The sequence below is a fragment of the Equus przewalskii genome, chromosome 1 (genome assembly GCF_037783145.1).
Source record: "Equus przewalskii isolate Varuska chromosome 1, EquPr2, whole genome shotgun sequence".
NCBI lineage: Eukaryota > Metazoa > Chordata > Mammalia > Perissodactyla > Equidae > Equus > Equus przewalskii.
Window position 1 is genome coordinate 13,080,935 of NC_091831.1, and position 19,949 is coordinate 13,100,883.

The 19,949-nt window shown below is 52.7% G+C and overlaps 1 protein-coding gene across 9 annotated transcripts in view; it reads right to left on the reverse strand.

Annotated features, from left to right (window-relative positions):
• The window catches only part of GRK5 (G protein-coupled receptor kinase 5), a 219,855-nt gene that overhangs the window by 35,108 nt on the left and 164,798 nt on the right, over positions 1 to 19,949 (reverse strand). For 4 of the 9 annotated variants that reach the window (XM_070588542.1, XM_070588463.1, XM_070588857.1 and 1 more), the window contains one exon: positions 573 to 731. The exons of the other annotated variants lie outside the window; for them this stretch is intronic. In XM_070588542.1, coding sequence (XP_070444643.1) covers positions 573 to 731 — 159 coding nt within the window. The remainder of the gene's footprint in view (positions 1 to 572; positions 732 to 19,949) is intronic. 9 annotated transcript variants of the gene reach the window in all.

A 19,949-nucleotide genomic window follows, 5' to 3' on the forward strand; every position in this document is an offset into this window, starting at 1 on the left:
GGGACAGTGTAAGATAGTAAGACATGCCTCGGGGACATGGCTACATCTGCCCGGGACCACTGACCAGAGAGCTCTCCCCCTGTGGCCTGACGAGAAAGGACTTGGCTTCCTTGAGGAACTGTGGGCTGCAGGGCCACCTGTCCTACCCCTGAAGTCACGCTTGGAGCAAAAGAATCTGCACCTGGCTTCTCTCTGCGGCTCAGGCTTCTCCTCATTTCTTCCACCCTGAGGCTGGAGGGTGGGACAGCGGTGGCATTAAAGCTTGGTGGTGCTTTCTCTACTCTCTGTAAGTCTGTACCTCCGGATAAGAGCCTCCTTCCCCCGGAGGGGAAAGAGCCTGCTCCACTGGCCCGTGTGGAATGAGAAGCTGACCTTGAGTCCATCTCCTACACCAGAGGAACTAGGGGCCGCGCTCGGACGGGGCCAGGCTGCCAGCAGTTCCAGTGGTAGGACAGACGCAGCATGTGCCTGGTGGGCTGTAGTCCCTCCTGGGAATCTCTCAGAGCGCTCGCTCCTTCTTACCTCCTTCCCGCTATGGCCCAGACTCCCTCTCTGCTGTTCCTGATACTTACGCCACAGGTTCTGGGGATCCAGGGAGCTCCTGCGCTCTGTGTTAACCAGAATGCACCTTGTAGGGCAACAAGAGATGGAGGCTGCAGAGGTGTTTTCCTGGGCACCACAGTGCACTGAGCAGAGCCCTTCAGGCCACTGTGAACAGGAGCAGGCAGCCCCTGGAAATGGATGAGCGGTCCAGTGGGCTTTGCATCTTCACTCCTCTCCAAGCCCCTCTCCTTCCTTTGGTCCCCAACCTCCTGTTAAGTTCTCAGAGCCCTCATGCAGCCTCCACTGCCTGTGACCCTAAACTTCGACACGTGGCCTAAGCCAGACCTCTCTCATCCTCCGCTCCATCAAAACCTCCGCCATATTCAGGCACGGTATTGACGACCAGTATATGATTCAATGCACTGGTGGCCGTGGGATTTTAAAGAGGCCTCAGGATTTTAGTTGGGGGGCAGACTGGTTGGATAGAAGAGCTAAGGATTGTCGTGAAGCTGTGTTTGCATAGCGATGGCTTTGGAGCGAGCATGTGCTTGGTTTGGGGTGACCTGCAGGCTAATGGTGATTACCTATGGGAAGGCTGACACCACCCCAGAACCTCCTGTGCTGCAATTGCTCAAGGCTTCGCCCCTCTCGGGTCATAACTGCAGCTTCACAAGGGCCTTCTGTGCTTAACCCAAGCAGGACAGTCGGGAGCATTTCAGACACTGAGGCAGGCTGGGGAGGGAGGGATGGTGGTGGGGAAGACACGGGCCTGGCCTGGGTAGGAAGCCACCCCAGGGGAGCTTTACTCAGTCCTCAGTCCAGGAAGCATGTGCTGATCACCCACCACACCCAAGGTTCTGCCTCCCTCGGATGTTCAACGCCCACCCTCAGTGGCTATGCAGCGAGAGGGACTGAAGCCCCAGGGCAGGCTGACCGCCCAACCCCAGCTCTGCCGAGGCCAGCCCAGCAGTCATCCACAAGATGGCGCTATTGAACCCCCAGGCCCCTGTGCTTCCTGGCGCAGACACCCCACAGGTAGACCGGCCTCCGTGTCCTCCAAGAGTAGGGAGGCCAGATGGCACACCTGAAATAATTACCAAGTGATTCATCTCAGACCTGAGGAGTGTGGCCTTTGCAATAGCAGTTGAGAGAAAAAATGCGAGATCAGTTTGGGAGGGAGACCTGGAGAGGGAAGACAGCTGGATCTTGAGGGGGAGGCTGGATTTCCAGGTGGAGGGGGACTGCTGGGGACAAGGCCTGGAGGCTGGAGTGAGCAGGGGGCAGTAGGGGGTGCAGCTCAGAGCGGGGAGGACTCATCTAGAGAATGTTAATAAGCCGGAACAGCTGACGGGGTGTGCTGCTATCTCTTGGGGGCTGGTTCTCTCCCCGGGCAGCCACTGATTGCTGAATCAGCCCCAGGGGTGGCATTCCAAGTGCAGCTGCCATCGGCTGCACCTGCTCTCCCTGGGCACTGCTGTCTCCCTCTGCACCGCGATGACTGGCAGGAGGAAGGCACACCATTTCCTGCATCAGTGAGAATCTCCACATGTCTGAGGACCTTGTTTCCAAAGATTCTCCCGACTTCAAGGCCTCCTGTTTCAGGATGTCAGAGTGGAAATGGAAACAGCCCCTGGAGGCGTGTAGGGATGGAGCATGACTGAAGGGCCGTGAAAGGTTCTTCAGAACCACCCCCCACACCTCCTCAGTAGTCATCAATAATCCTGAAGTGAGCGCCCCTGGTGCCACCCTCAGGGCCTTCTGGAAACACATGCCTTATACTTGTTCAGAGATCCAGGACCCGAGATGGAGCAGAGATCACAGAAGGCTTAACTGATTCAACCACTCATGGCAGAGATGGGGAAACTGAGAGAAGGGACCCCTCCAACATCACACTGCTGGCCCATGGTAGAGCCGGGATCGATATCTGGAGCGGCTTCATGGCGGGCCTCAGAGTTGGGGAGTGGATCTGAGCTGCACAGACTCTAAATCAGGGGTCCTGAGCCGGCTCTGGGGGAAGGATAGAACTCCGGTCTCACTGGCCCCACTCAAAACCAACTAGTCCCCATTTCACAGACGGCAGCATGCGCGCACAGCAATCTTAGCCCTGGTATCCCTCCCACCCACGCCTCCTCTCCATCCCCACCTCACTGCCCTGGTTTCAGGAAGTCTCTTCTCTGGCCTGGAGCACTCAGTAGGCCCCTCACAGGTCTCTGATACCACTTGCTCTGGCATTTGACACAACGGCCCCTAAGGGAGTTTTTCTGCACCACACGGCATCGTTGGTCCCCACTGCCAGAGGACTAAGTCCAACGTCTTCTTAGACCTGGCCCCAATGTCCTCCCCGACCTGCTTCCCCTTCCTGCCCTCTGCTTGCCAGTGCTCTCACCTGACACTCACTGTTTCCTGGGCAAGCTCTGGCTTTCCAGCCACCACTGGGCTTTTGCTCGTTCCCTTGGAAGGAGCCCTTCCCACTCCATCATGGCACATCCAAATCCCAGCTAGTCTTCAGAACCCGCTTCCAACACAACCTCATCCAAGATGATTCTCTGAGCAGGCAGGACCTTCCACCCAATCCCACCTCCCAGTGACAATTGTCATCACCATCATCACTGCCACTTCTTAAGCACTTACCATATGCTAAGTCCTGGGAGCTTTACGTGGGGTTATCTTTTTTAATCCTCTCAAGGTAGGTTTTATTATTATTATCTCCATTTTACAGATGCAGAAATAGGCTCAGAGAAGTTAAGTAACTTGCCCAAGGTCACACAGAGCATGGAAGCAAAGACAGGATTCAAACCCAGGCAAGCTGGTCAGAGAGCCTTATGCCCAAGCACCGTCACGTCCTCCAAGGACGCCACAGTCCTTCTCGGATAGTGTGAGGAGGATACGACTGTGGCCTTCAAGAGCAAGCCCTCCTTGGATGCCCATGGGGGCTGGATAATGCCTTGCAGTGGGCTCTGCATGTTTTGGCAAATGCTATTTATATTGCACTGTCCTACAGACCCCCCGCACATGTGCACACACACACACACAGGCTAATGGCCAACATACGCCTCACTTCAACATATGAAAACATCCCACCAAGGAGCTCCCGCTCATTAGCAGCGGTTCCGTCAGTGGACAAAAGGTCAGCCCAGGAGACGGTCCGTTCTATCTCCAGACGCAAGTACTTAGGGCTTAATGATGTGTATATTTTCATACGTGGATAGCTGACATTCCCCATGTAAACTATTTGCAATTTCCCTACATGGACAGACTTGGCTTTCAGGAAAAACTGAGCAGGAGAGAGGCAAGACACTCTGGAAGAAAGGGGTTCAAGGGGGGTCCCCTTCCTCCTAAACGAGGGGCTGCCTGGGGGTTTGCCTGCCCTGCACACACCAGGATGGAGGCAACCGTTCTTAGGGGGCCACCCCTATTTCTCCTCCAGGACAGGAACAGGGGAGAGGCATGCCCACAGCCATACCCTGGCCACCCTTCGATCCTTCACGAGGGGATCTGCATCAGCTGCGGGAAGCTCTGTGCACAGAGTGCCAGGGCCAGCCGTGGGTGGGGGCAGCGGAGGCAGTCAGCCTCCAGCAGGAGCCAGGCCTGGAGGCAGTGGTGGGCCCCCAGGAGAGGGGCTGGCCTGACAGTCCCTGGCCCCTCGACGTGAGTTTCCCCACAAATGTATACTTCTGTTGCTCCCCAAAGCAATGCCGCAACGTGGGACTGGTTGTTCCAGAGTCCCAGATGTGGAAACTGAGCCTTAGAGAGCTTGAGGGGCGGGAATGTTGTTGTTCCTGCCTCAGCAGAGTGGAGCACCATGCTTGTGAGTAGCGAGTACCCGATCCGAGCTCGGAGAGAGAATCCACAACAGTGGAGCTGAGGTTCAAACCCAGGCCTGCCTGGCTCCCAAGCCTATCGTCTCTCCAGTCCACTTTGCTGAAATGCACTGATGATGCTCCTGGCATGGATTAGGCGCTCAATATATTTGCGAAATATGTGTGTGCGCACGTGCACTCCCAGAGCAGGGGACAGGGAGGCTGAGAGCAAGGGAGTCTGCCCAGCAGAAGAGCCTTCATGAGGCCATCTGGTCTCCTCCCTGCCTTCATGACACCTGGATGAGTCAGAGTTCTCCTTTGGGGTTTTCTCATTCTCGCTGGTTGGAGGGTCAGTGCTTCTCAGGCAGAAACCGTGGGCTGGAGGCCTGGGGCCGGCTGGGGGAGGAGCTGGAGCTGCCCTGGGAGAAGGCCTGGAGGGGGCATTCCTCAGCTCAGGTGCCTGGTTTCATTGGATCCTATCCTTCACTCTTCCAATAGATTCCCCCTCTGTTTGAGCAGCCGGGAGTTAAGTATCTACCACCTGCCGCCAAGAATCCAGACTAGTCACCATCTGTGAAACCAGAGTCAAGGCCAGACGCTCAGAGGGCCCTGCAAATGCTGCCCAAGTCACTGGGGCTTCCTCTGTCCTCGCTTCTCTCCCCACACCCTCCAGTTGGCTGGTTCTGAGTTCCGTGAACTAACTCAGCCCAGCTTGCTCGACTCCAGGGATGGGAACTGGGTGAAGAAAGCAGGATTGGCAGGAGGTGGGCAAATGGGGGCTTGTTCCAACCCCAAATCCTGGCTTGAAATTAAACCTGCTTATACAATCCCAACCAGAAGACAAAGGAGAGAGGTCCCCGAACAGCAGCCTTGGGCAGCATTTCCTTACTCCAAGGTTGATTTACAGCCTGGCTGACAAGAAGAAAAAGCTCCATTTTTCCACCTCTTTAATCAAAACCTTCAGCGCCATGTGGAAAAGCCACTACGGTGCACCCAGTGTCCGTCTGGAGCACTTCTTCTCTCTGTTCACAGCCAGGCAGCAGACACAATCCACGCGCCCCAAACAAGAAGAGAATCAAAGGAAAAAGGCAGGGTGTTGTTTCTTTGATCATTGGGGGAAAATAAATGGCCCAACGCCCGTGCGTGAAGTGTCATCGCGCCGTGGCTTCCTCCACTCTGGGCCTGATGTCTCACTCCTGCAGCCGAAACAGCCCCAACTCCTCCTGAGCATCCATGTGGTTAGCCTGGTTGGTGGACGGCGTGGCCTGAGCACCGTGCCAGACGCAGCCCCATTGGGCAGACACATGGCTGTTCAGGCAGCAGGTGGCTGGAGGTCCTTGGGGTAAAAGCTGGAAAAATGGTAAGTCCCATTGTGCTTCTTTTAAGTTCTAAGGGGAGGTGATGCTCGCTGCTTCCCATCAGGGTGGGCTCCGTCTCCAGTCAGCGGTGATTCACTCTTAAGCTTCCTCTGCTTAGGATTTGGGGCCCTTTTCTTGCAGTCTTGGGAGCGACAGAACATTCTAGGTGGGAGAGGAAGCCAGGTTTCAATGGGGAGACATTTCTACATAAGCACTTCCAGTAAATTGAGATCTCCGATGAAAAGGACCTGCACCTCCAAAGCTCCAGTCTTTTGTTGTGATTTCTTTTTCCAGTCTCAGGAAATGCTCACTTTTGTACCTTACGTTCTATTCTTTTTCTTAAAGAGGACACTCCTCAAGTTATTTAAGCTTCAGCCTCCACAAAACGCTGATCTTCTCTTTTCTCCAACAGACAGCACTCATTTCTCAAAGGGGCCTTCTCCACAGGGACGCCCAGGAGTCCTCCTCCTGCCCGACTGCCACCAAGCCTTTAGGAAGATGGAGCCTGATCTGCACCTTTATCTTTCTGTGATGAACAGCCAAGACCCAGACTCCGAGGGGCTCATGGGGCTCTCTGGGGCTTCTCACGGCTGGAGGAGATGAGGAAGCAGTGACACTGTGTTGGGAAGCAGCCCAGCGTCGTCTGTAAGGCCCACAATCCCGTTACGACAGACACACGCAACCACACTGCCATCTCCTTAACTTTGGGCAGTGATCTCTCACACCAATCTGGGGGTGACCCTGGGGATGGCCGGTTACTCTGCCAGGCCAGGAAGACACTGCAAGGGATGGGAGTTGTCTTTGCAAGCAGAGGAAGAGGTGGGGCTACTGCTGCGTCCAGAAGGAAAGGAAGGAGCCTGCTGCTTCTCCAGCTGGGGTCCCTGCTGATTCAGTCCATCAGCCACACTGGTTCCCTGAATGTCCATTCTGTGCCCAGGTCATGAGCTCCACCCTAAGGACCTCATAGACCAACTCACTTGGCCAATGGCAGGAGTTCAAGGCTGGTGGGGACTGTGGGCAGCCCAGTGTGTTGCAGCCTTTCAGCCCCCAGGAGGGAGAACTCAGAGAGGTGGCCTCATCAGACACAGGTGGCTACATGACTCAGGTGAGGTTTGACCAAGGCGCACAGGATGAAGGGGGTTTGGCTGGACAATGAGGAAGACTCTTGCTTCCTTCCTTCGACTTCTGGCATTTGCACACTGGGAAGTATTTTGAGAAGATCAGGGCTCTGAAAGAATCAGTGTTTTCCTATGGCAAAATTGACACTTCTGGACAAATTTAAGATGGCAGGATTGCCTTTGAGGACCCCAAACAGACAGCAGGCTTATAGAGATCACCAACCGTGTGAGGGGCCATGAGGCCAAGAAGCACTCTGAGCAAACCCTCTTCACGGGGTTCCAGCCCTTTCCTGTGGTGCCCCTGCTGCCCTGGCCACCCTAGGTCACACTGTGTCACGTTCCCTGGGTCAGCAAAGTGAAGAAACACAGCCCTTGAGAAATAGCCACAACTCTTCAAGAAGGGAAAAGCAGATGGGGCTTAAAGGATCTTGACCCATATTTCCGTTGCTGTTCAAGGCTTCGGAGAAATCAGGATGAAGGATTTTTAGGGGTCAGGAAGCGAGAGAGGACATTTTTAAACACTGGCAGAATTTAGCTAGGGGCCCTGAGAGCTGGGCAACTTTAATGAGAAAGAAAGGAAAATACACAAACAACCCTGACCCAGACCTTGACTCTTTACGTCAAAAGCAGAAAAGGATAATTAACGAAACAAAATGTGCCTGGACGGGGCCAGTCGGGCTCTGTCAATTCGATAATCCCTGGTCATGACCTATGGCCCCAAGTGTGTGATGGGAGATGACACTGTTTACACAGGCTGCGAACTGGCTGTTGGAACCCAGAGAAGCAGGATTTTCCTGGCGAGGGGTTTGAATCCAGCCAACTCTGCTCTGGGTCAGCCACGTGCAGGTAATTCTTGCGAGGAGCTCTGGTGCGAAGGGGCTGGGGTGCGGAACGCTCACAGTGGGAGTGTTCTTCATTCTTTGCGTGTGAGAGGCAAGGGCACGCCAAGCCAAGTTTCCATCTTCCAGAACACCCTCCCATTCCACAGCTTCCAAATCGGCTGCACTCTAAAATCGTGTTGGAAATATCCTGGCCTTGGAAGATTTTTCTCCAGTGAAGATTTCATTCCACAGGGCTTGGGAGTGAAGGAGGGGCAGAAATCTCCTAAGATCCAGGGAGTTCAGCCAACCCCCCCATGATGTCATTTCTCTGCCCAGGGCCCACGAACGGGGAGGGCCTGTCAGGCCACACGATGGGTTGGCGGAGCACAGGCACCCGAGAGACCAATGTTGCTGCCCACCCGGAGCGGAACTTGGGTAGGGACAGGGTGGGGCTGTCCTCAGGAAGCCTGCACCTTTCTCTGTCTCCAGCCACTCTAAAGACAGGGGTTCTGGACAGGAAATACTATACACACACAGGATCGGGGGTCGGAGGCAGAGCCGGCTCCACCAGCATCAAAGGAACGTGCAATTTTCTGACCTGGAAGGTCATGAAAAAGGAAAAGGGACCCAGATGAGCCTGCTCTGAGGAGCCCCAGCTGGCACATCAGCCTCAAGGAGGCTGTCAGGAGGAACCGAAAAGAAATCAGCCTTCGGGCAAAGAGAATTTGTTTTCCAGGAAAGGTTGGGGGAGGAACAGAAGTATGTCTATTTGAAGGACAACTACCCAGTTGTTAAAAACACTGCACAGAGAGACCGCGACATGAGAACTTGCTAACGACACAGCGCAAAGTGGAAGTAGATGCCTAGGTTCGGGGCCAGTAGCTGGACAGAAGCCAGGAGGGAGTGGCCAGCGAGCAGGTCCTTCAGACGTCAGCCCACCTGCCCTCCCAGACTTGCTCTTTCGTGCAGCCGCTGGGAAGCTGATCTGGGGGGATTTTTGTCTTTGGTTAACTTTTGAAAAGACGACATGGTGGAGGAGAAAGATCACAGGCTCTGGAATCAGAGAGACTGGGTTCTGTCTCAGCTCCAAGCTTTCTTGGTTGTTCTTTTTCTTTCATTGTGGTAAAATATATGTAACCTAAAAATTGCCATTTAAACCATTTTTAGGTGGACAATTGAGTGGCATTAATTACATCCATAATGTCAAACCACAACCACCATCTTTTTCCAAAATTTTTTCATCACCCCAAACAGAAATTCTGTACCCAGTAACTCCACATTCCCTCCTCCCACAGCCCCAGTAAACTCTAATCTACTTTCTGTCTTGATGGGTTGGCCTATTCTAGATAGTCGATACAAGTGGAATAATCATACGACATGTGGCCTTTTCTGTTCGGCTTCTTTCACTTAGCACAATGTTTTCAAGTTTCATCCATTGCTGTAGCATGTGTCAGAACTCCATGCCTATTTATGGCTATAAATAGCAATATTCCATTGTGTGGATATACCACATTCTGTTTATCCATTCACCTGTGGATGGACACATGGGTTGTTTCTACTTTTTGGCTATTGTAAATCAAAGTTGGCGTGGACGTTTGCGTCCCAGTGTCTGAGTCCCTGTTTTCAATTCTCCCAGCTTTCACTCTCAGTAGCTAAAGACCCCTGCCCAAAGTAAAAAGGGGACAACTGTGTCTACTACACAGGGCTGCCATGAAGATGGCATGAAATAGAGGTGTAAAGCGTATAGCATACAGTAGGTGCTAAATTAACATTACTTTGCCCACCTCCCCCATTAAAACCCAGCCTTAGTAAAAGAGCGAGAGCGTTAATGACTCAGTGCCACCTCTTCAGGGGCATCTCCACCTAAAGAGCACAGATGCTCAAATGGTGGAACCACAGCCTCAGTGGCCTTCTCTGCTTTGCTCGGACACAACCAACGGCTCAGCATTTAGACGCGTACTGGTCCAAGGAATGAGAGCCTCGGAGGGATGCAGGTCCTGGTGCAGACCAGCCACAGCGGGGACTGGAAAACAAGGTCAGGAAGCACTGCTTTCGGTGCCCTCTCGCCATGCTTCTAGCACAGGGCTATGGAGCCCAGTGAGGAACGTTCCAGTCTCCTCTTCCAAACCATGTGACCCTGGAGGGTCCAGCCCCTCTTTGGGCCTCAGTTCCCTCATCTAGGAAATGAGGAGTTTGGCTTAGCTCGGTGGTTTTAAAACTGGGTTCCATGGAGTCATAAGCGTTCTTCTCGGAGCCAGGGCCTGGGGGGTGGGGGGGGTGTCTGGCTCCCAGGCTGCTTAACCACAGCAGATCTTTGCGTCTCTGCATACTGGAAACTGCAGCTAACGCTGTCTGCAAGGCCCTGCACGGGGTGGCCCCTGAGATTCCCTGGGGCGCCACGGCCCCCTCTAGGTGGTGTCCTCCTTCCCTTGGGGTGAACTGGAGGAACGGTCCCTGAGATGTGCTCTTGGATCCTTTCCTAATGTACCTGGAATTCTAGAGTCCCGGGCCTTGACTCAGAGGCGGCTGGGGCAGCAGGGGCCCTCCATGGGGAGCGATGCAGCTGCTAGACACCGGGGCGCATGTGAAATGGCCCAGGAGCCCTCACTCCTGTCCAAACAGCACCACAGCTCCCTGGTGAGTGCTCCTGAGTCATTAATAATCCCTCAGTTAAGAGGAGACATGAGAAGTAGCGAGCCAGGTTGGGTTATTTTAGGAGAGCAGGTTGGGGTAGGGTCAAGGGCAGAGAGTGAAGTCTCGGCTTCCCCCACCCCAGCTGTGTGACCCCAGCTGTGTGACCTTGAGCAAGTTACTTAACCTCTCTGTGTCTTCATCTCCTCATCTTTAAAATGGAGAAAATAATCCATTGGGTAGATGTGCAGATTAAGTGAGTTATTTAAAGCCCTCGGAACAGTGTTGGCACACAGTAAGAGCTGGGACTACAGATTGTATCATTATTATAGGCGGTGAGAGTGGAGGGGGCCTCCCAGACAGCCTCCAAGCCAACCGCCTCACTCTAGCCATGGGAAGCCGAGGCCCGAGGAGGAGGCATCTGTCTGTGCAGGGAGTGAGAATGATGAGGATCAAGGCTGCCCCAGGGAGAGGAGCCCAAGGCGTCCTGCCCTACACACCGATCTATATCATCCACCGGGAAGCATAGGACGTCCTGACCTGATCCGATCTGATTCATACCCAAAGTTATAGGATCACCAGATAACCAGACCCCACCTGCACTGATACCATTTTAACGACTTTTTACATGATCTTTCCTTTGTCTTATAAAGAAATAACTCACATACCTATGCCTTATAAATTTAGCCCTGCCCTCAACTCATTACAGCCCTTCCCTGCCCATGGGTCCTGTCCCTACGCTACTCTCTGAATAAAGGAGCACTACTACCAGACCTTGAGAGTCCAAGAAACCTTTCTTCCGACTCCTCAGCTTGCCAAGCCTGCATCAAGAAGAGGGCAGGCCTGGGTTCAGTTCCCTGCTCTGGCCCTAGCTAGGTGTTCTTGGGCAATTACTTAACCTCTCTGAGGCCCCATTTCTTCTCCTCTCAGTTAGCTATTCTGAGGATGGAGTAAAACATGGAGCGTGAAGCTCCAGGCACACAGTAGTTGCTCAATAAATGCTAGCTCCCTTCTGTCTTGCCCCAGGATAGCAAGTAAGCACAGATGTGGGTTTATTTGTTTTGAATTCCTGTCTCTGCTGCTCCCAAAAATGGAAGAGAAAAGAGGCCCAGCCCCTGCCCTCACCTCTGCTTCTTGAGAAAACTCCAGGAAGTTCCTTTCTCAAGTTTTCTTTTCAATCCTCTCCTGCCTTGAGTCCTTTCGCAGTGCTGTGGCAGGAAGTGGGAAGAGCCAGGATGCATGGCCCCGCTGCCCAGCCAGCCCAGCCAGGCCCTGCTCAGGAGGAGCTCAAGCAAAGATGGACTCCAAGCTCACCAGATTCATGGATGACAGGACAGAGATGCTGTTCCAGGTGCTGGGAGACAGCTGAGGCCCAAGCAATCTCAGCAGAGATGAAAGGCTGGGTCCTGAGCGAGTGGCTGGATGGGCAGGCACATGGAAGGGAGGGATCTGCCCAGGCCACCCAGAGCCTGGGCCGCCCTGGAGACCAAGGGCTCGCTAGATGGTTAGGTGGACTCCACGCCAGCTCCCTCAAGGCCACAGACCCCAAGAAGAGAGACCTGGGAAGGGACTTGACTCCCAGTCCACTGTCTCTGCTGCAGGTCACGCTGTCTCTCCCAACAACGGCCAGTACTTATAAAATGCCTCACAGCTGGGAAGTAGGTAGTCAGCCCAGCATTTTCCAAAAATGATAAGACAGTGTTAGGAAGTGCAGGGCCACACTTAAGATCGAATCACTCGATGAAAAAGGTATTCCCTTTTCAATTCTCCTTCAAGCTTCCCATCATCAAAAAGAGAGTCTCGGTGTGGCGCTATCACCTTGCTAACACATCTCGAATACTCGCTAATCTCCCTTCAAAACAAACAGAAAGGAGGCTCAGGGCCTTAGGGAGGCAAAAGAACATCTAGCTGCGATTTGATGTCAATTTTCCCAGTTACTTTTTTGTACGACAAATCAATACTGGTTTTCCAGGCATGTTCCCGATACGAAGTCTACTTTTAAAATTCATTTTATTTTCAGTTAAAAGATGAGTTGATTTAAAGAAAAATGTTATATAAATCACTGCAAGTGTGGTATGCAGATAGAGCAAAACGGCAAAGGTGCTTTGAGAATGACCAACGGTCAGGAGCCCGTTATGTGCCATTGTTATCATCCCCATACTCGGATGGGGGAATTGAGGCTCCAAGGATGCCCAGCAGGAAAGTGGCAGAACTGGGGTCCCATGTGATCCTAAGGACAAAGATTGAAGCTGCTGATTGCCTCAGAGGCAGAGGAATTGTCCCCTGCTGAGAAGCCAGCCTGCCTGGGCTAGCTCAGAACCCTGTGCTGCTGCCTGGGTGGGGAACAGGAGGCGCCACTGAAGTGAGCAGGGGGCCAGAGAAAGAGGAACTTGGAGTAATTATTATTTCCTTTCATTCAAGCTCTTTACTTTTTAACAGGTGGATGTTTTCCGGAGAGCCAAACAAGTCCTAGGAATAGATTTCTTTTGTGCAGGAACTCAGGCTGATGGGTAATTTCCCCTTAACAAGAACAAACTTCCCTGCCTTCTTTACCCTATCATTGTTCATACGAACAAAGAGGCATGCGTCTGTGGAAGGCCCAGAGAAAAATATCCTGCCACGGGCCTCCAGCAAGAAACGCTCTCCAAGAGCGGCCTGCCCTGGGGCATTCCCAGCAACCCACAGAGGATGCCAAGCCCATTCATGGCAGAGGTCTGCTCCCACCCACTTGTCCACTTCATTGTCAGAGGAAACCCACGCATGCCCTTTCCGCTGGTCTAAGCTTCCCCTGGGCTCCACTGATACTCCCTAGTAAAACCACATTGAACCTGGGTACCACGTGCCAGGCCTAGTGACTGGGGTGGAGCAGTTCAAAGATGGAGACCTGGCACAGATGCTCATGAGCCCAATTAAAATGAACCACGGCAAGATGTTCTACAAACCACACCACCAAGCAGAACACTCAGAGGCTCCCCCTAAGCCCTGCCTCCACTCTTCTAAACCAGCCTCTTCCCTTTCCAAACCTCGGTTGCCTGACCTGTAACATGGGGACACTAATACGCATCTTGGGGAGTTGCTGGGAAGATTCAAGAGCAGGTCTATAAGATGCCATAGCAGTGCTGGACACAGGGCCCACAGAAGGGCTGGAACATTTGCGAAGGACCAGGCCTGGCCCTGCTCTTTGCAACAGGCAATGGGGCTTTGGTTCTCTAGAGGAAGACAGATTCATGGACCTAATATGCACTACGATTTGTTTACTTTGTCCCCATATACGCCTTTTTCCCAAAAACCCAGAGTGTTTCTTATAAGGAGAGATAAGACAAAGTGAAAACAAGTCATTTAAAAACCAGTAACAGGGGCTGGCCCCGTGGCCGAGTGGTTAAGTTCGCGCGCTCCGCTGTGGGCGGCCGAGGGCTTCATTGGTTCGGATCCTGGGCGCAGACATGGCACTGCTCATCAAACCACGCTGAGGCAGCGTCCCACATGCCACAACTAGAAGGACCCACAACGAAGAATATACAACTATGTACCGGGGGGCTTTGGGGAGAAAAAGGGAAAAAAATAAAATCTTAAAAAAAAAAAGACAAGTAACAAAAATGAATTTGAATTTACCAAAATGAAAAACCTTCAGGCTTCAAAGGACACCATTTAGAAAGTAAAAACACAAGCCACAGAATTGGAGAAAATATTTGCAAATAGTATATCTGATAAGGGACTTGTATCTAGAATCTACACAGAACTCTTTAGGATCCAGCGTTAAGAAGATAAACAACCCAATTTAAAAATGGGCAAAAGATCTGAATAGATATCTTTCCAAAGAAGATATCCAAATGACCAATAAGCACATGAAAAGATGCTCGACATCATTAGTCATTAGGGAAATATAACCAAAACCACAATGAGATATACCACTTCATGCCCACTAGAAAAATAAAATTGAAAAGACAGAAAATGCCAAGTGTTGGTGAGGAAGTAGAGAGGTTAGAACCTTCACATGCTGCTGGGGGGAATGTAAAATGGTGCAGCCGCTTCAAAAATGGTCTGGCTAGTCCTCAAATGATTAAATGTCGAGTTACCGTATGACCCAGTAATTTCACTCCTAGGTATACACCCATGCGAAATGAAAAACATACGTCCACACAAAAACTTGTACATGAACATTCATAGCAGCGTTATTCATAATAGCCAAAAAGTGGAAACAACCCAAGCGTCCACAAATTGTTGAGAAGATATATAAAACATGGTTTATCCATACGATGGAATATTATTCAGCGATGAAAAGGAATAAAATACTGATACAGCTGCAACATGGATGAATCTTGAAAACACATGCTAAGTGAAAGAAACCACTCACAAAAGTCCACATATTGTATGATCCTCATTATTTGCAATGTCCAGAATAGGCAAATCCATAGAAACAGAAAGTAGATTAGTGGTTAAGGGGCTGGTGGAAAGGAAAATAGGGAGCGACTGCTCATGGGTCTGGAGTTTCTATTGGGGGTGATAAAACGCCCTGGAATCAGATGGTGTTGATGACTATACAACTCTGTGAATATTTTAAAAACCAGTGAACTGTACAATTTAAAAAGGAGAATTTTAGGACATATGAATTATATCTTTATAAAGCCAGCATTTAAAAAATGAAATCTGTAGCGACAGACAACACATAATACTGTTTTCAGGATGACCTATCATTATTATCATTATTATAATTAACAACATTTCCTGGTCCACCCCAGCTGAAAGCAATCCTGCTCCCAGAACACCTGTCACCTGTATCACTTCTTTTTTTTTTTTTGGAGGAAGATTAGCCCTGAGCTAACTACTGCCAGTCCTCTTTTTTGCTGAGGAAGACTGGCCCTGAGCTAACATCTGTGCCCATCCTCGTCTACTTTATATGTGGGACGCCTACTACAGCATGGCATTCCAGGCGGTGCCATGTCCGCACCCAGGATCTGAACTGGCAACCCCCGGGCCGCTGAGAAGCAGAACGTGCGGACTTAACCGCTGCGCCACTGGGCCAGCCCCACCTGTATCACTTCTGATCTGCAGGTGCCTGGAAGGTGAGCTGCCCAGATCGCTACAGAGCCCGGCACACATGTCTAACTGGACCAGGGGGCCTCTGGGCAGCTTCTCTGAGCTGACAAGCAGGAGAATATCCACAGGACAAGCCACATACATGGCTGTCTCAGAGACGAGCTTGCCATACAATGTTTTCAGTTTGGGGGTCAGGGACTGCGATGTAGGGAGGAGGCAACATTCCATCTGCCCCCCTGAACCCCCCCAGACTCCCTCATTGGCCTCTGGAGCTTTAACAAGGCAGTAAAAGCTCGTGTGCCTCCCTCACCCCCCACTTTTCCTTTGGCAGTGGCCATGAGACAACATCTTCAAGCCAGTGTTGCCACACAAGCAGCCAACACCCCTGGTCTTCACCCGGGAGAATTGAAGCCCCAGTTGGATTGTGCATAAGAAAGAAACCTCTGTTGTGTGAAGCCCCTGAGATTTTGGGGTTGTTTGTTGTGGCAGCTCGTATTAATCATCCTGACTAATGCATTGCCTTTTAATGAGTCCAGCCTCTCTGGCAAGCTCTCTGCGGCTGGGGGCCCTCTGGACCCCTCCTCGGCCTCTCACAACTCCACAGCTGGAGTTCGTGTCTGAATGATTTCCTCATTCAACAGCCTGATTTCGAAAGCACAGACAAGGGAGGGGAAAGCCAGACGACAGCCACTGCTGAGCGAGAGTCTAATGTACCAGTTTCTGCTGGTATTTCTGACCCTTACCACTACCCACCCACGTGACAGGTGAGCAAGCTGGGGCACCAAGAGGAGAAGAAACTTTTCCAAGGCCACGCAGCTGAAAGGGGCCAAGTGTGGCTTGGAACCCAGGTCTACCTGGGTTCTACAACTCGCCTTCTCACGGCACTCTGCTGCCTGTCTGTTAGATCTCCAACAGCTTTCAGCCCATTCCAAAGCCCACCCCGGGCCGGTGTCCTCTGATGGGCCCCCAGAGCAGAGCTGGCCATGTATGGGCCACTGATGCGGGATTCTGGGCAGCGTCCCAGGAGTGGACTTGGCCTCTGGGGGTGGAAGCCTTCAGGCCGGGGTTTGAAATAGGCTCCGGGCACAAGCTTTAACTTTAAGCAGGGACTTTCCAGCCAGACTCCCAGCAAACATACCATGTCAGACACGACGGGACACAAGCCAGCCAAGCGTCGGCTCCCCAGAAAGAGACACGAGGCAGGAGAGATGAGGGGCCCACGAAAGGAAGCTTCCCAGGGCTTCCTCATTGTCTCATTCAAACCAACTCATGATGATTGGGAGCCATGTGTCCAGCACTGTGCTGGGGCAGGGAACACAGAGAGCAGATGCCATCGTCTCTGCCCAATGAGCTAACAACCCTGCCACCTACAGCAATGACCCTCATCCTAAAGGCTCTGTCTTTCGCGGGGGCCCTCTACCCACTCTGTGACTCAAGATGAAAACGAGGAAGTCACTTGGGACTCCTCCTGCCCGCTCTCCTTCACTTCGCACACCTGGCTGTCCCCTGAGAGCTTCCTCCTAACATTTCCCAGGGCCCCTGTACCTCTCATCCCCATGGCCGCGGCTGCCCCCGTGTGCGTCCCCATCGCCACCATGGCTCTTGTGGCAGCTCCCTGGATGCTCTTGCTTCCAGGCCTTCCCCCTCCCCATTCTCCTCCGTGTGGTCAGAGGGATCATCCTAAACCACAAACGGCATTCAGAGCCCTAACGGCTCCCCACTGCCGTGAGGATGACGTCGAACTCCCCAGCGTGGTTTCCAGGCCCTGCTGCCCACAAGGTCCCAGTTGCCCCCTCTTTCCACTCCCACAAAACTGACCACCCCACACCCTTCCCCACCTCTGGACCAACACTTCTCACCCTCGGAACCACTGACATTTTGGGCCAGACAGTTCTCGTTGTGGGGGCCGTTCCGTGCATCATACGATGTCCAGTGGCATCCCTGGTCCCTACCATGAGATGCCAGTAGCATATCCTCCCAGTTGTGTCAATCAAAAACCTCTCCAGGCACTGTCAAATGTCTCCCAGGGAGCAAAACATCCCTGGGTGAGAACCACTGCTCTATACCTTTGCCCATGAGAGGCCCTTCTCCTTTCCTTTCATTTGTACCTGGCTTCCTCCTCCTCACCACATTAAAATTGGATTCAGCCGCCTCACCTCCCAGCAGCCTCCCTGGCTCACCCAGACTGGTCTAGGGGCAGCTTCTTAGGACCGTCCCCGGCCCCCCCCCCCCCACCACTGCTCCCATCACCCTGCATTCGACTGATCTGTTGATGTGCTGTCATCCCCTCTGAGAGGCGGGCTCCTCAGAACCCCTCACCGGGGCACAGAAGCACTCACCACACAGACCCAAGAAGCACAACAGGCCAGTGAGCTCAGAAACCGTCCAGGTAGGAGCGATGGCCCCTGACCAGAGGTAGGAGTGGTCTGTGTAGCCAGTGGCATTGGGCTGAGCAGGGACACAGAAGGGAGCAAGAGGAGTAGGGGGCAGCACCTGCCAGGTGAAGGGACTTGCTGGGAACAGCCTGAACAAAGGGAATGAGGTGTGGACGTCAAGATGAAACTGGGAAATGGCGTGGCTGGAGCCCATTGTGGGGGCTGTGCAAGAGGAAATGGGAGAAAGGATGCTGGAGCAGGAGGAAGCCAGGTTGTGAAGACTCTTGGATGTGTTCTGCAGCCCAAGATGTATTCAGCAGGAGGTGAAATTAAAAAAAAAAAAAGTTTTTATAGTCAAATAAGTTTGGGAGATGCTTTCTTAGCAGTTAAACAGGTTTCTTTATTGCAAGACTTGTGAGCCTTTAATATGCTCACACGCCGGGTGAATCTTTACAAGGGGGAGACGTGGCATGCAGCACTGCCCCCACGAAGTTGACCACAGAGGTGTTTTTTTCACAGAGCTTCTCAAATGATCCACATCTACAGTCTACCCGCTGGAAAATGCTGCTAGGAGCTGAGACACTTGAGCTGCATCTTGAGGACGGGCCTCAAGGTAAGGGCGATCTGGGTTTGGGGACAATGTCTGGGGGTTGTTCTAAGTTCTCAGGGCCAATGCTGGGGCCTCAGCCACTAGCTCGGCTGCTGTCCTGGCCTCTCGTTCCCCAGCACCTGGGGCATCTGCAGCACTGACAAGGAAAACAGGTTTCTGAGAGTGACTACAGGAAGGCCTGGGAAGGCAGTGAAAATTTATTGTAGGAAAACAGTTGGCCCACGGGACGCTTTGACCACCTCCCCCAGGCCCCTGGGCCATAACATATGGTGTGGTTTAAATTTTAAAAATTGAGGAGTACTTAAGGAAAAAATGTTGGCAGGCTCTGAGGCACTTGTAAAACCGTATGAGCTGAAGGGGAGTGTGGGCCCCATCCCTCCGGGAGCTGGAGGCAGTGCTGAGCAGGGCTGGGGAGGTCTGCAGGGCCCAGCCAGGGGTCTGCTAGCAGAGGCTTCTGGACAAGGTCGGCTGGGGGGAGAGAGGAAAGCAGCCCCACGCAGCAGCCCTTGGATAGGCCAAAAGAGCCAGCAAGGCCAGGCACAGGAACCACTTCATGCTCACTGCACATCACAGCCAGGTTGGCAGATGCACCAGGGTGGGGGCAGCGGGAGGGCAGCAAGGGGACAGGGAAGGGGGGAGACGATAGTGCCCCACAGGGGAAGGACCAAGGGCTCCAGGATCATCCCAACCAGGGCTTGATCCCAGCAGTGGGACCTGGGACAGTGACAGCCCCTCCTGAGTCTCCCCTTCTTCATCCGGAGGATGAAGCCAATAGAACCACATCACGTGGGGAGAGTAAGGACTAAGTGGAGTGGCGCCTGTACACAGTGGGTCCTCAATGCATATTAGTTTTCATTATTTGGGGGGAACCCAAGTGGGTAGGCAGCTCCAAGGGGGTGCAAATGGAGAGCTCGATGGGCAAAGCTGAGCCACAGTGAAATGGCCTTTACTGAGGGCAGCTGAGGATTCTATTAGCTGTGCTGTCTTACCAAGTTACTCCCCTCTCTGGGCCCTGGCAGCCGTCTGTAAACAAGGCCATCTACCTCTCACGTCATGGAGGCTGGAACCGTCACTGATAACGCCAAGGAGGCGCCTGGCACACCCCTGTTCTTATCGCCTCCAGGGAACCAATCCCCCAGCATGGTCCCTCCTCTGAGCTCAGGGTGCCTGTCCATGCCCCCGGTGTTCACTCTGTTTCAAGTGGTGGCCAGATTGAAAATGATCCGCCCACAGGCTCAACAACATGTCATCAGCTGCAACTGTGGGTGAACTGGGACCCTGCTCAGACGTCTCCTCCTTGACCACTTTCAACCTCAGAACCTTCACAGATGCCAGTGAGGTCTGTTATCTGGAATAAAGCCTGGCAGCGCTGCCCACTGGCCCCACAGATAGAGCGGGCAACACCTTGTACAGAGCAAGCCAGCCCTGTTCAGCAGCTGGAGGTATATTATGAGCATCGACCCTTTCATTTCTGAAATGTGCAAAAGCACCGGGAGTGTTTGCCCTTCGCATAAAGAGAAGCATATGATTACGATGGAAGTGGAGGTAGAGAAACGCAAAGGGAAGCAGGGAGAGGATGACAACCGGGGTGGTGGCTCAGCAGGAGTAATGACACAGGAGACACCTCTGGGTGTGAGGCTGGGCTGGCCCCCAGAG